Source organism: Morone saxatilis, unplaced genomic scaffold (assembly GCF_004916995.1).
Source record: "Morone saxatilis isolate NCDOM2014 unplaced genomic scaffold, NCSU_SB_2.0 Contig8, whole genome shotgun sequence".
Taxonomy (NCBI): Eukaryota; Metazoa; Chordata; class Actinopteri; family Moronidae; genus Morone; species Morone saxatilis.
The window spans coordinates 5,735,932-5,752,100 of record NW_023340257.1 but is presented as its reverse complement, the minus strand read 5'-3'; the positions used below and the strand labels follow the sequence as shown (position 1 = coordinate 5,752,100).

The 16,169-nt window shown below is 39.6% G+C and overlaps 1 protein-coding gene across 1 annotated transcript in view; it reads left to right on the top strand.

The window, feature by feature from the left end:
- The window catches only part of LOC118341972 (chloride channel protein 2-like), a 149,556-nt gene that overhangs the window by 119,740 nt on the left and 13,647 nt on the right, over window positions 1-16,169 (top strand). The window contains exons 14-18 of the mRNA XM_035680397.1: window positions 2,316-2,427; window positions 3,981-4,051; window positions 4,537-4,611; window positions 6,843-6,875; window positions 16,082-16,120. Of these exons, the coding sequence (XP_035536290.1) occupies window positions 2,316-2,427; window positions 3,981-4,051; window positions 4,537-4,611; window positions 6,843-6,875; window positions 16,082-16,120 (330 nt within the window). The remainder of the gene's footprint in view (window positions 1-2,315; window positions 2,428-3,980; window positions 4,052-4,536; window positions 4,612-6,842; window positions 6,876-16,081; window positions 16,121-16,169) is intronic.

Sequence of the window (16,169 nt, the reverse complement as noted above, 5' to 3'; positions counted from 1 at the left end):
AAAAGAGTTAGATTGTTTTGTGTGCGTGACCTTGTTGGTCCCTGTAGTTGAGTTTAATGATGCTACCTGGAACCTACACCTGGAGTTCTTAATTCCAAAGATGGAAATCGGCGCAATACTTTTAAAAAGATGAGATAAATTTAACCTGCCAACAAAAACTAAAGCTGTGAGGATCTACTGAAATGTAATTTACAAAACAAACACATCATATTTTGAACCATTGACTTCAAATAGTAGCCTACATTGCGTCAGCCCCTCATGACGACGAACTAACCTGTTCCATAGTAGCGAGCGAGACCGACAACCACACTACAACCTTGAAAAGTATGTTGTACCAGAACGTTATTAGCAATTGTGGCAACTGACACAACACTGGCCTGCTGTAACCAATGCAAAAACATATGACAGACAAACAAAAGCAGCAAATGCACATTGCAAATGTATGCCTTCCAACAGAAGAGGATAACTAGTAAGAGAAGTTCATCAGTATCTTCAGGATTAGGCCCTATTAATCTTTGGAAACAGAATTTTAACCTTCCCTGAGTGATCTTAGAACCATGTTCTGCCACAATTCAACCTACAGTCAACAATGAATATTGCCCGATGTCAATCTGTACGCATCAACCCTGATCTGTCATAGCTGTATTTCTATAATGGTTATAACGAAATTATGAACCCAGTTAATGGTGAGATAGCTGAAGCTATAAACCATAAATATTAATTAGTTATTTTAAGCCATTCCAGAGCAGTAAAGAGGAGAAATAATTATATAAAATAAGTATGCACGTAATGAATGAGTATGTGTAGGTAGGGTTTAGCTGTGTACGTGTGTTGTGTGTGTGCGTGTGTGTAAAACAGAAGACAGGAAGGAAATAGGCAACCGTGGTTAAGGCAGATGTCTAAGTATGGGTTATCCAGGTTCATGCACTGTAGTGCTCAAATGTCAGATTATCACATTCTTTTCTTGACCATCAAATTATCTCTTTTCATTAAGTTTGCAGATGAGGGACGATATGAACAGCCTCTAGGCATGGGATTTGGGGGTGGAAGGAAGGAGTGTAGTGTGTGTATGACCCGATGTAAGACCGACGCTCTGTGCTTTTCCAAACCATTCATCATCGAGAGATTCTCTGTCTTAATAACTCTATTGCCCCTCAATTTTTATCACCACCACTACTATTCTCCATTCCTTCCACTTGCTCTGCTATAAATCGTGCTTTTTAAAAAAAAGGTTTCCTAACGTAGCCCCAAACAATAGCCCGTTAAACCAAATAAAGTTATCGTCTAAAAGTATGTGATATCAATGTATTCCACAACACTGGTTTCAAGCTAAAAGAGGTTTTAAAAACTTTATAAAATTTGCTGACAAATCGATTTTTTATCTTTCGACCTCCTGATACGAGCTATTGAGATATTAATGGATGCGAGTGTTGTCTTTTAAATCCATCGAGTGGAAGAATCCTATAAAAACAGTTAAAATCATACCCTAGACACTTGTATCCCAGCATAGTCAAACACACCTGCCCTTGAACAAGACCCAAGGGTGCTCTGTAGGTGTTACGCGACATTGAAGGCCCGCGAGCGCGAGCGCCCCACTGCTTCAAAAAAAAACACCTTTGTTATATTGGCATTGAGAATTATTTACAGAACACTGCCCAGCTGGCTAATGTCCAGTCCCCAATATTAAACGTAAAAATGCTTATATTCAGCCCAGTTATCATGTTGTTGGATTTATATTTTATGGCAACAGCTGAAATATGTTTCTAACTAGTTTCACACAAACATTTGATCGTGGAATGATTTTAGCTTTAAAACCCCAGAATGTTCTCCCCCACCTTCCAGACAGACATGTTAACATAGACTCTGCAAAAATATGTTTTTAGGTCCATGGAAATGGCCGCAATAGGAAAGTCATTGTAATTCATGTTATTTTACATCAAGGCCAACATGAGAAAATCAGTTTTCAAGCTCCCAACCTCCCGCTGTTTCTTTCCCCGTCCTTGGGGGTTTTTCTTTTCCACTTGTCCCCTCCCCTTGATTTTCCACCATCCGTCCATCACTCCGAAGAAGTTACTTCTGCATTTGTCTAATGAGTTCGCAGAAAGAGGGTTGATGCCTCTTATAGCAGGAATATTGGGTTCAGGCAAGTTTTTGAGTGCTCGTGTCTTATCCTGTCTGGTCCTCGTGTTTTGTGTGTGTGTGTGTGTGGTGTGGGTGTGGTGTGTGTTTGTTGTGTGTGTGTGTGTGTGTGTGTGTGTTGTGTGTGTGGTGTGTGTGTGTTTGCTGCTGGTGTGTGAGTGTGTGCCCCTGCACAGATCTCTACTGAGGAGTCAACCTTCAGCCCCGTTCGTCCAGTTCCTCAGAAGCCCCTCAAACCTGCACTAAAGAGATCCTCTGTGGTGGAGCGACCCACCGAGATCCCCACCAGTAAGAAACACACACTGACCCGCACGTACACATACAAGAGTGTTTCCGAACATTTGACAGATGAGGGAATCAAAAAGGAAAAGAATAGGAGTTTTAATAGATCCGGAAGGAGTGTCAGTAATGGCCTCTCTGTCTCTAAACTCACATAACACTAATAGCACCTCTTAATCTTCCTCTCTCTTTTGTCCTCTCTCTCTCTCTCTCTAGGATGATGAAAAAAATATTTTATTTTAGACCAAAAAAAATATTTTTGCCTATCTACTTATTCTGAACACAGTATATGCCTGTCAATCTGTCAAATTCAAATTTGTGTCCTTTTGTGTAATTCAGTAATAACTAATAATTCAACGATAATAAGAAGAACCATAATTTGTAATTAAAGTGCAGTATCACAAAAGCAGATCATACAAGGTTTACAACATAAATGTGAATGTCTGAGCCAAATTTCATGGCAGTCCATCCAGTAATTGTTGAGACATTTCACTATAAAGCAAGAATGTCAACCCCATGGGTGACGCTAGAGGAAAGGTCAGGGGATCAGTGTCACAGTAGAAGAGGAGTCAGATTGTGAAGAAGCGCAGTACAGTTTCATGTGTTGTTGCACTGTTTTCCTCCTGGCTGTGACATGCTCTGACAGGTTTTGCTGTATGGCAATGTCAGATTTCTTTCTCCAGGTAAATACTGAATTTTGTTTTGGTCTGAGAGTGTGTCAGACTCTTGGTATGTGAGCTTTCTTTTGGTGAAGAATTGTCTTTCTTCAGGCTGCAGTGTAGCAGGCGGTGTAGACCTGTCTACCTCCGTTAGTTGTCTGAAGAGACAGAGTCTGTTTTCTTTGGTTTGTTATGTTTGTGTCCAGTGGTCTCAATGGCCAGGCTCTGGTTAGTTTGTGTCGATTTTTTTCAGTTTCTGGTCGCTGTCTGTTCAGTCCTCAATATGATTGAAGTTTACATCATCTTTGGCTATTATTCGGTCGGCCCACATCATGTGGAGTTGTGCCGGGGTTATGAACTGATCACCCTGTAATATAGGGCCCGCCATAACATGAACTGTGTAAGGCATTGGTTCTAGGTTGTTTTTTCATTTCCTCTATATTTTACAAACTGGGTAATATCAGGCACACACCATTTAAAAGTGCAAAGGCGGGACCAGCTATACATCATTATTATATGTTGATTGGTAGATCTAGCTTTTTTATTTTAAAGTAAAGTTAGCATTTTAGCGCTGACAGCTAATTTTGCACTTTGAGCCAACTGGGAGATATCCTTCTTGAGATAGTGAACATTTTCCACCAATTCATTTTATGGTTTCTGGGGGCCAGTAAAAATCTGTTTAGATTTCCTTGGAAAATAAAGATCTTGTTCTTCTCTCGATTCATTCTCAAGGCAAAGGTCTGACAGAACTTTTACAGATGATGCCACAGTTGTTGTAATGCTTCTTTAGATGGGGCAAGTAGGATAAGGTCTGCAAACAGAAGGCACATAATTAGAATATCTAACAGACGGAGACCATGATATCTGATTGTTTCACTGAATCTCTCTCTGTCTCTCTTTCAGGTCCACATGATCATTCGGGCATTGCTTTAAAGAACCTGTTCTGTGCCAGTCCAAACGCAGAGGGCCTGGAGGTGAGACAGCCCTGTCCTCGAATACACCCAACAACAACACCACCATCACACACACACACCCACAGTGGCTCCCATCCTGTCGTTCACACGTTCTGTACACCCACACAGTCCTATGCTATCTCTCACATACAGTCCTTCACGCTCTACAGTACAGTACCTCCCACACAAACAGACAAACACATATACAGAACACACACAAACACACACACACACAGTATCTCAGTCTACCTCAATATAAAACCTTTTTCACTTTGTCTCAGCCTTGCATCCTGCAAGGCTTTAAGGAAAATCTCTTCACTCCTGCACCGCTCTGCTAATGGTTTGTTTCACATAAATAAGTTTCCAATTAATTTTTTTCCCCAGCAATGCAGTGACGTTTGGTCACGTCAAAGTGCCGTTGCAAGGAAGTTGGGGTTTTTTTGCAAAGTCAAACTGACATTGAGGTTGTTGTTAATGTTGTGTGCTTGTCTCTGGTCGCCCGGAAGAAAAACAACAACGTGGAGAGCCCCACGTCTCCTGAGCTCAGGAGGCCGTCCAAACGTGTCCGGATATCCGTCGTGGTAAGAGCCACCGATCAGGGCTACCCAAATGCCCGGAATCCGCCTGGCAACAGGTTCATCAGCCAATCAACCGATCAGTCACCCCGCCATTCCATTCCAGGGCTAATCCCAAATGCCGATGGACTGTGATCTGGGCCAGGCTCAGCCAAAGCCCGTCTGTGTCATCGTGCTAAACAGTGCTGAACACCCTCCTCCTTGTACATCCTGTAACCCCGCCTTCTGACCTGCTTCTAGTTGCTTAGATTGGCTAAAACTAGGATCTATTAAGCTTAACCTGTTTTCATTGGTCTAGTGGTCAGTTGAGGTTATAGAGAACACTTGACAACTGAAATACCACTACTCCAATCAATTTTAATTTAGTTTCCCATAAGAAATGAGTGTACCAACCGATACTTCACAGTATTTTAAGCCTGTTGGATGTAGTAAAGAAAGAGTTTAAAAGGTTAATGATAAAACTACAAACTTCTGCTTGACCAACCTTAGACTTACATAAAACACAACATAACACAATATGATACGCAGTTATGGTGACCCAAAGTGTTCAAATTGTAGTAGAGTAGAATATAGTAATTTAACACCCCCTACAAATCTTTTTCCTCTAGTGTTTTAATTTCTCACCTTGATGCAGTGATGTAAAAGTGTACTTCAGGACACTGTAACATCACAATTTGATCTGGCTACAGGCAACAAAGCAAATAAACAAAAAACACACTTCTGCACCTTGTGCTGGATGTGATGACTGGTGAAACAGATTTTTAACCTTTTTCATCCTGGTGTTACTCTTTAATAAATCAATAATGATGTCATGATGAAATAACTATTCGTATGGATATATAAATATATGATGTTACCATGAAATTGTGAAAAATATTTTACATTTTTTTAAAAACTGCTCATTTTTACTCAATGTTATATCATCCTATTCATTTTCATTATGATATAAAGGATAAAAAACAATTTAATGAAGGCCACTTTTATATAATATATTTTTATATTTTATAAAAATCACAAAACATGCTCAAATGTTTTTATTTCACAAGGTTTTCTTTCTGTTATAATTTCACAGCATCACCTTTTCCAATGTCCATTATATTTCATGTTAAACTCATGAAATAAAGTGATCATTGGGAATAGTGCTGTTGTGAGTAAACTGCAACTTTTAAAATGAACTTTTAAACCGTATTTGATTATTTCACAATTTCAGGATTTCATTATATATTGTAATTATTAATATGGTTATATATTTCATAATGTCTTGTTTAGTTATTGATTTAATTAACATTTTTTCCACTGTTTTAAATGAAAACTCTGGATGTCAGTGTCCTTTATGTAGTACAGCCCTTTAATATTTTTTTTACTTTTTTTAACTGTTATTGTACACTCAGTTTATCTGTTCTTAAACACCAAAGTACATCAGAGAGTCTTATTAAATGTAGCTTCTCTCAGACCTGAGCATGGCCTGTAAAATTATGGCCAAATTACTGTCATTTTAAAATCAAGACGTGGTTGAGTTGTGGTCAAGTGGTCTACAAGGACGAGGCTGTTCAACCGAGCATGCTGTGCTGTCCATCATCAACTGTGTCACCCGAGGTGTCCAATCAGTGACTGCCTCACAGGGCAGGCTTTACCTTGTTCCTGGAGTGACCCAAAATCCCATTGCATTTGTCGTAATTGATGAAGGAAACTGTGGAATTCAATGTGTTTAATGTGATAAGGGGGGGGGGCGCGTTGGGGCGAGTGCATGCAGCGTTAAATATCCGTATAGGAGCATCATATCTCTTCATTAGAAACAGGCAGGTATTTGAATGACAACTTTCAGCAGCAGCTCGGATGAAATGATGATGCATGAGAAGGCCTGGTAGGTATTGGAAAATATCACCCCAAACTGGGATGTAGCCTGCTGTGCAATTACACCAGCGACCCCATATGCTCCGGCAGCCATGCATGTCAATCAATGAAACAAGTGTCTGATTATGAATTGAGAAAAATGATTCCACGATACAAGAACGTCCAGCATTGCATGACAAATTATCAGACCACGACTTCTGAAAATCAAACACAGTTAAGCATTACATAATCACACACAAAATGCATTCTCAGATTTGATCTTTGTCCATTTATTATCATCAGTGATTTATTTATAATCTAGCCCTCCTTATTTCTTACTAAGTTCACAAATCATCATGAGATTGTTTTTCACTCATCACATATAATGTCATTCCATTCACTAGGAGCCACCACCCAGCTTAAAGAGTTTCTCTGGGGTGAGCATGTTATTCACATTTCTTCTCAACATTCCACTTAACTATTTCAATCCAGTATTAAGATGCAGGGACAATGTAAAAGTTGCTTACTAACACACACAGTGGATCTTTGTCTTGATTATGTTTTATACTGTTTGTTAAAGTCCTAGCTGTTAAATGTCACCACACATTTCTACTGATTCAGTGCCACTTACCCATCTACACATTGCATATGTTTTCTTACTACCATTTTAGCATTGCATTGTTACAATATTTAACAACCAGGTTCTTTTTGCCTTCTGTGTTTATTCACCCCAAACAACAAATGCACCAACTACATTAGACATTAGACATAGCTATCTACGTATGCACAGGCCAGGTGTGTTGAATTTGGCTTTGTATGTAATTCATGTAATGGTTCAAACATAACTTAACAGGAAGTTGTTTCTGTTACTTTCCACCAGTCTCTCTCATTTTGCTTTTTACCTGCTCTCTAGGATAAGCCCAAACATGAAACATTTTCAGCTCTTGCGGATGCGTTTTTGCCTTTGCTCACAGGCCTACAGCCAATTGGTGTCTGTGCCCACTCATGTTCAGCAGTGGGGAGTAGTAACACTACTTGTAACAAAGCTGCTAGCTCAACTGTATTTCCCAGTAGCGGTCAGGTAGCTTAGCTACTTTCAAAATCATGCTATCAAGTTATTTATTCCACTAAGTAGCAGGGTTCTCTGACAAATAATTAATTGTTTTGTTCATTTGTTAATAATGATGCTTTGTCTATTAAATTATGCAACAGTAGATGTTCCTTGTTCATGTGACATAGCTTTCCTTGTGTTTTCTATTGTTTTTAGTGTAGCTTACTACTTTCAACAAGAGTGTGGTGTTGTTGTAGCTTAGCTCCTTCCAATGATTGCTAGCTTGTAGTTTCACTAGCTATACTTTTCAAGTACAGTAGCTTCCCCAACACTGCCCACTTTTTTCCAATGACTCTACGATGTATGTGCACGGCATCTAAATTTTCTTGCCATTCAATCTGAATGCACATTATTTAGCGCCGGCTGTGGCTCAGGAGGTAGAGAACGCAGTCCAATAATCAGAAGGTTTAATTCCCAACTCTTACCGCTGCCTGTCCTTGTCCAAGTGTCCTTGAGCAAGATACTGAACCCCAACTTGCTCCCGATGCTGTGTCATCGGTGTGTGAGGGTGTGTGAATGGGTGAATGTGACTTATAGTGTAAAGCACTCTGAGGAATTGACTAAGACTAGAAAGTGCAGTCCATTTAACAGACAGCACATTATGTGTCTTTTTATACAGATTGCATTTAATTGATTGGCTGACTTCATAGTGGTTTTCAGGGAGACATTTTCGAAAAAGTCTTAAAGCCAGGTAATTCTAAGATAGTGATTTCAAAAAGCTACTGCCCGGTGTGATGGGCGACCTTCATTGATTTATCTATCAAGGCGTAGTTGCTAGGACTGCATGTTAACCACAGACCTTAATGAACATTTTTATTCATCCCCAACATCCCTTATATATTTATATAATAACATATAATAGAATACAATAACAAACTATTCCTCCTCCTGATCAGTCATTAGTTTGTCAGTGTAACTCTATTAGTACCATTAATAATTTATTATTGAGGAACTTAAGGAGCTCCATTAGTTTCACGTCAGTGACAGTTATTGAAGTCTGTCACATTTTCAATCATTCAAAGCCCTGAGTGGTGCTAGATCATTCTTCATCTATCGCTCCAAGGCGTATGTGTAAACTCATGGTATACAGCTGATAAATTGCAGTATGAAGTCTTAATTTTGTTGATAAGTCAGGAAAAACTCTGACAAGATTGTGTTCTCAAGTCACGCACTGCTCCCATCAAATCCGTTCAGTGGATTTCAAAGGTCCATCAACCCCAGCACCATATGAAGCATCATTTTTCTCACTCGTGAAATACCAAAAAAACTGCCCCAGAATTCAGCACTTTGCTTCCTTAACACAATCCATGCTGCACAATTACACAGTAAAAGTCAGACTCGCCTTGAGGAACTCAATGAAAAGTACAAAATTAGTAACAGAGGAGGAGCGCTGGGAGTGTTTCTTTCATTTGGTGGCGTAAAATGTGAACCCTCAGGCGTGTATTTCACACCATGACAACACAGTGCTCGCGCTGAGTTGTGTGGCAGCAAAAGACCACGGCGACTGTATTAAACCGGAGGAACTTTACTTTGAGGTGAATGACGAAACACATTTCTTCAACTGTAGTAATGAAAAAGATTAATCAAAACAAAATGTGCTAGTTTCACACATTTACAGCAGGAGTGCTGCTCATTACATGGTCTGTCTGTTTTTGAGGCAATGTCTGTGCAAGAACACAGCACGTTTGCACTCCATCAGTTAAAAATCTCATTGATTCTTACATTAAGAATTTTTTAAAAACTTCCAAAAGCCATAACTGTTACCATCCAGTTTCCATTTGAATGGAATTCTAATGGGATAAAGCATGTTTAAAGCATTATTGATTCACCACAGCATGCCACATTATTCCTGAGAAAGGGCATGTTTTATTAAGCCCTATTAGTCAGTAGTACAGTACAGTGGGGGTTCTGGGACACCCAAGAGTCCTATGAGTGGTTTCTTGACACCCCTAGCAAAATAAAGCCTGATATTACATGGGGAGTGGACCTCATGTATTTGTAACAATTGTACAGATTTTTTGAGCCCCTCAGTTCTTAAATCCACTATTATGTTGGTAGGAACTGCGCCACAAATTAGCAAACATGTTTCAACAATCAGAGTTTATCTGATAGTGACCATCTCATAATTTAATTTTAACAGGGATTTCTTGTTTTTTGTTTTTTGCAACTTTCCTTTCTTTATATATGTATATAGGCTGTAGAAATGTTACATATACTTTAACTGAAATTATTTTCCAGGTAGATACAGTATAGTAACTGGCTTTGTTTCACTTTCATATTTATTTAATACTACCAATAGTAACACTTTCAGCACTTGTATCCCCTGCGTATATTGTATTGTATTGTATTGTATTGTATTACTTTGTTAATCCCACAACGGTACTTGTACTGACTTTTTATCCCTGTGTAAACAGTCAATCAAGATAAGCCTCAATAGAAACCTTTTATTTTCTTGTGTTTCTGTAACAGACAAAATATGGCACAGTCCTAATTTAGGCATTACTAACTAACCTCAGGGGACACTTTTGTAGAAGGCTATGAAATATACCCCCATTAATTTTGTGTTTATGCCCTACCTATATATTGTTAGCATTCACTGGTGATTACCAGTCAAGTTTCCAATGGCCCTTATCTGCCACTGCTGGTCGTAATTTAATAAAGTACAGTGATTTGTTAAGTGTACCCATGAGGAGCATATTGTATGGTCAGTGCTGAGACAGATGGTACATTATTAGCGCACTGAATTTTTGGATGTGTTAAGTGGGCCTAGAAGCATGTTAGTCATGATTGCCTTGCAGTGAGCTAATTAATCCTGTCATCAGGAGTTATTATTAACATTCAACAGTGTATAGGTGCACATGGCAGAGTGCGAGGCTGATAACAGCGTTGCTGTGAATCTGCCGAGGCCCATGTGGGCCCAAGCAGGAAAATGGACAATCAATTTTTTTCTCCTAAGACTTCTGAGTTACACCCCCGGGGCGGAAAAGAAATCAAGTTATTACTTCTGCCCTCCCTTTCTTTGAGCTCCACTCTCGCAGTTCTTTGTTCCTGTATCTGGTTTAATCTCTGCTTCATGCGCTTCGTCCATCTTCACGACTTTTCCAAAGCCCTCCTCCCCTTTTTGTATCTCTGTCATCTGTCCACCTCCCCTCTCCAATCCCTTCCTCTCCGTCCATCTAGTGCTGTGAAATATTGATGGGGGGTAAATGACATCAGTAGTCTGTTTCAGAGAAATGATGCCGCCCAGCCTCCTAGTCTCTCCTGGCTGTTTTTCTCATTATTTTCCCCCCACTCTTGCGTCTTCGTAATGCCTCCATGCTTTATTTATGATGGCTCGTGGGCTCAGTTTTTTGGCACCTCTGCTCTCCCTCTTTATTTCTTTGAGTTTTTTTTTTCCTTTTGTTTCTTTAGATCATTTGGCAATATGCGTCATTCTTTCTTTCTTTCTTACATTAAAGCGTGGTAGAGGAATATGTCTCCTCCTTGCCAGTTGCCTTAACAATGTTGTGTGTGTGTGTAATGACCCCTCTTTTTCAGCTTCCCTACCTAAATTTGATTCTGAATGACTGTTTTGCTGTTCACACTCCACTGCGTCAGTATTACCTACTGTGGAGAGAGAGAGAGATAGAGAAAACAACAACAACTGTTTGAAATCTTTTTTTTGTTGTTGTTGAGTAAATATGCATATTGTCAGTTGTCCACTTTTGACAGTTATCAAAGAAAATGATAAACAAGTGTCAGAACAGCAGATCTTCAAGCCATTTACAGCTTCAAATGGCTGCGTTTTGTAAAGGATGTACAGATGGATGTAAAAGAAGCAATAATTATGAAAAATAAACTGCAGAATTTCACAATCACTGGTGATGCAGGGAGATAATGAGCTAAGTTGTTGTGACATCTGGAGCCTCCAACTGTCGAGGCCAATTACACACATTTCAGTGTTGCCGGCATCCAGCTGCACAAAAGTTAGGGATATTCTGTTTATAAATGGCTAATTTTCAGTTTAGAGGTAAGTGCAGTGTCTTTCTTTCCATTGTTTGGAATGCAGATCAAATATTTCATAGTGTCATCAGCATAAAAATGGAATAGAACTTAACCTAGTTGTAGGATAGTGTTTACTAAGTGGAGATTAACACGTCACTTAATTAAATCAGATTTTACCACGCAAACTAGTCGCTACGATTAGTTTTTCCTCAATATTCAATTCTACTAACTAGTTCAAAGGCAATAGATAAAACTTGAGTTTTTAGTTTTCTTAACATGTGACGTGACAATTTATCAAAATTTTGTTTAATAATGATGTAAGTCAAATTACAGAATGTAATGTCAGTCATTTTTGCCAAATGCCAAATTAGGTTAGCATAATCAGAATTTTCTTTTTTAAATATCACTTAGCTCCTAAAACTTATTTTTGAAAATTATATTACAGCTTGTGGTGCTGCTGTGAATGTCAGTTTACATAGTCGATTGTTTCCTAGCAACTAATTTACACATCAGTCTTTACAAGTTTTTACCAGCTAAGAGCTTCCTCCAATTGTAATGGTGGACCCAGATCCATTAAAGGCCCAGTGTGTAACATTCATGAGGATTTTTTGGCAGAAATGGAATATAGTTTGCAACTATGTTTTCATTAGTGTATAATAACCTGAAAGAGAATGGTTGTGTTTTTGTTACCTTGGAAGTAGATGGCTCAGGTTGCGCTCCACAGAGGGCGCCATTTTGAACCACAGTTCAGTTGTCCGTTCTGGGCTACTGTAGAAACAGTAGCCCAGAACAGACGAACCAGACTGGTTTTCTAGATGGGACAGATCAATCAATTCAGGTTCTCAGTGTTGTGATGACGTGGAAGAGATTCCAATTTCAAGAACCATACAGCAAGAAAGGGAAATTTTAACATAGGCCGTTTAAATTATTATTAAAATCATTAGGGTCAAGTGTTAGCACTTTCAGAATAGGTTCAATGAAAGCAAGTTATAAGTTGTAAAACAAAGACACTGACTCCATTAAAACTGTCCTTCAGGTATCTGATAGGAAGAATATTCAGGGGACAGGATGAAGTTTTCATTTCCTGAATAATTTTAGACAACAGAGAGATAGAGATACACAGGAGAGAGGGTGAACTTATCTAGAGAAGATTAGTGTGACATACTGACTGTAATTTGTTTTGTGGGTGAATTGATTTGTTGCTCAATATCAGATACTTTCAGGGTGAATAATTTGTCGCAGCTTCAGTGGAAGGACATATAATATTAAAAAGAAGTTTGGGCTTTTGGTGGTTTTCACTCAGATATACTCATGTTTCTAAGGTGCAGCCAGTAATCTTGGGTTTGTTTTATCAAAGATTAAGGGTGGTCACTACCACAGCGCGATGGATCATTAAGATTAACTACCCACCATTTCACAACTTTTCCCGAAGCTGTTGCGACTGCATCACAGCACTGACACCACTGTAGTTTGAACAGAGTCATTAATGATGTTATTTGACAATTGTGTTAAAGTCTTTGAATCTAATCAGATACACGGATAAGGCAGTAATAACATTTGAAAGCAACGAGCAAAGAGAGCATCAGCAGCAAGGAAATAAGCAGTTAATTGCCCGCACATTAGTGATAAATAATTATTGTTGCAGTGTTTCCCTATTGCACCATTCACTGTGTGGTACAGGCAGCAGTTGGAGAAATAACACACATCAGTATGTTGGGCAAAATGATAATGATGCTGATGTCATCTTCAGGGACTCCACCCACATTTAGACAGGCTTCATCCAATAAGAGCCTCATCAATAATAGTTTGTCCCTAATTATTATTACATAATTATTATGTTTGTGTTTGAGATCATCGGTTTTTACATTTTACAAGAATCAGAATCAGATTTATTGGCAGGTAGGTTTTTACACATACGAGGAATTTGTCTTGCAATGGTGCTTAAAATATACAATCCCAAAAATATACAAATGCATATATAACATGTCCATCACGTGATGAATTCACATGCTTAACTGTTTGTATCACCCACTGCCTTGTGGAGTACCATTTTGAAGCCTCAAATTTGGCATTATGGCCATCGCCATGTTGGTTTTTGCATCAAGCGACGGTGACGTAGTACAAGTTAATTTTGACTCATCTGTAGCACGAAACAATCACACAATTTTTTCGTATTACAAATAATCAGTACTAAACAATATTTCGAAAAAGATTTTAGGCGAGATATAGGCAACACAGTAACAGAATTTTGATTCATATTTGCTGCATGGAAGAAGGCTTGTAACTAGCGATTGAGACCATAAACTCATTAGTAACCTGGTTACTGAGCTAACCAATCAAGTGAGAAGTAGAGCCCTTACTCCATAAGACTCAATATTATCGGGCTTCTTTTTTGCAGCCAATGAAAGATGACGGAACCTTATCCGAAACACACAGTTGCACATAGGACTTTTAAAAGAATATTGATACAAGCCTCTCAAGGTTCAGTGATCTATATTTGTTGTTGATGTACCAGTCCTGCTGTCGTCAGCACTCGCACTTGCAAAAAGCAATCCTACCAGTATGGTGTGTGTGTAAGTGTGTGGGTTTGCGTTTAAACTTAAACATTTTTTTAGGGTGGTGGGGTAGAATTTCCTACATAAAATCCAAACTCTCTGCATGGCTGTTTGCTAGCACTAGGGGTCATTGACAAAATGTTTAGTTTTTTGTGTGATTTGGATGAACCAACCCTTTAAACCAGCGGCAGGGTTTGGAGTTAGATTAGAAGACAATGATGGTAAGCCTTCCCTTCAGCCAAAATTGGAAGTCTAAATAAAGCTTTGCCATGACCCGTTCTATCTACTGTAGGCTGAATAAAGAAAAACTCATAGAACTCTCTTCATTATATAATTTAGCTGACTACATAATCCTACAGAGTGTGTGTGTGTAAGATACAACACTCTTTGGTGGTGTATGTTCGCTGCTGACCTAGTCTTGGATGGTTGCCACTGATTGGGTGATCGGGTCACTGGATGGAAGCAAAGATGGATCTCTGCCGGAGGAAGGAGGGAGGGAGGGAGGGAGAAAGGAAGAGCGGCGGACCTTTCTAATCTTTGTCTGGTCACAGAAACAGCGTAGCAAGCAATACAGCTTCATCGGCCTATTGTCAGCACTCTGGAGACTCTGCTTCTCACATGCCTCTGCACACACACACACACACACACACATATACACACACATTCACATGCTCATTCAAATCTTCTTTGAATATGCCCACACAGTTCCTCTGATTTCACTGTCAGTTGCATGTGGACTGACAAAGTTTACTCTCCAACTTCCCATTCACGCACACACACACGCACACTTCTGCCTAACTCATGTATCCAAGAGCAGAGATTTGCTCTCTTAATAGAGCAGCTAATCTCTATGAAAGCACCTATTTTACATGCACAGCCTAACCTCTCTCTCTGTGTCTCAAAAACCACCTTCCTCTGCAAACACACACACACACCAAAGTGATTTGATCTCCTCCTTTCTTTAGTTTACATTTTACCCCTGGAACAACAGTGTGTCTCGGCGACATTCAGTGTGCCCTTGTGACAAGCAGAATGATTAGTGAGACAGCAGAGATAAAGTGCTGTAGGTGTGTGTGTTTGTTTTGTCTCATCAACTCCAGGCACGTCTGGCCTCTGCTTGCATAGTGCTACAGTAGGGCACCTCTTTCTACCCCGCGGCAACAGTTGCTAAGGTTACCGACAGGTCGGCCACCGCAGCGATGAGGATAAATGAGCTCAGGGCTCCCATCAGCCCTTGGGTCACACTCACTCTACCTTTCTGTCTCTCTCTAACACACATACACCCACACACACATATGTTCTTCTGCATTCAGTCCTGAGAAAGTAAATACCTGTACACAAGCACACGACTAAACACTTTCAAATCGTATTTCACAGTCCATCACACACACACACAGGGCTGCATACACACCCTGCGGGAACGTTCTCACACACACAGTTGTGTATTTCCATCACCCAGTATTCCCAGTGTTTCCCTGCAAAGCTCAGGGTTGCTAGTTTGACTCCAGCTTGTCAAACAGTATCGCTAGCGTCGGCCTGTCAGTTATGAGCCGTGAGCTCTGAGCGAGCCGCAGATCCATCATTATAATGATCATCTGCTCTGACATCTCATACATCACATCCTCCGCACTCATTAAATGTACTGTAGTCGCTCCTTTAGTCACTCATTCCATTTCTGTCCATCTGTCTCAAGACGGCGGCACTGTGTAACACTTATGATGTGCTGCATGGGTGATTATGTGTTTTCAATATGTCATTTTACCTTCTGTGCACAGATGTAGTGCTGCGGGCATAGTTGAAAAGTACAAACAAATGTTTATTGAGATAATAACCAACTGGACTCCATTGTTTATCCACCATTTGTTTGCTCCTCCATCACTGTTTGAGTGTTTGTGTTGTTTATATTGGTTTCTTTATTTCACTGTGTTTAGTTTGCACACAGAATATCTTTGTGTTGTATACTGACTGCTCTCCTGTCGCTTCTTGTCTGCAGGATGACGGAGATGTGGAGGACGACATGACTATTAGAGAGGTAAGATTTTCAAACAACAGATATGCGCACACACACTCGCGCACACACA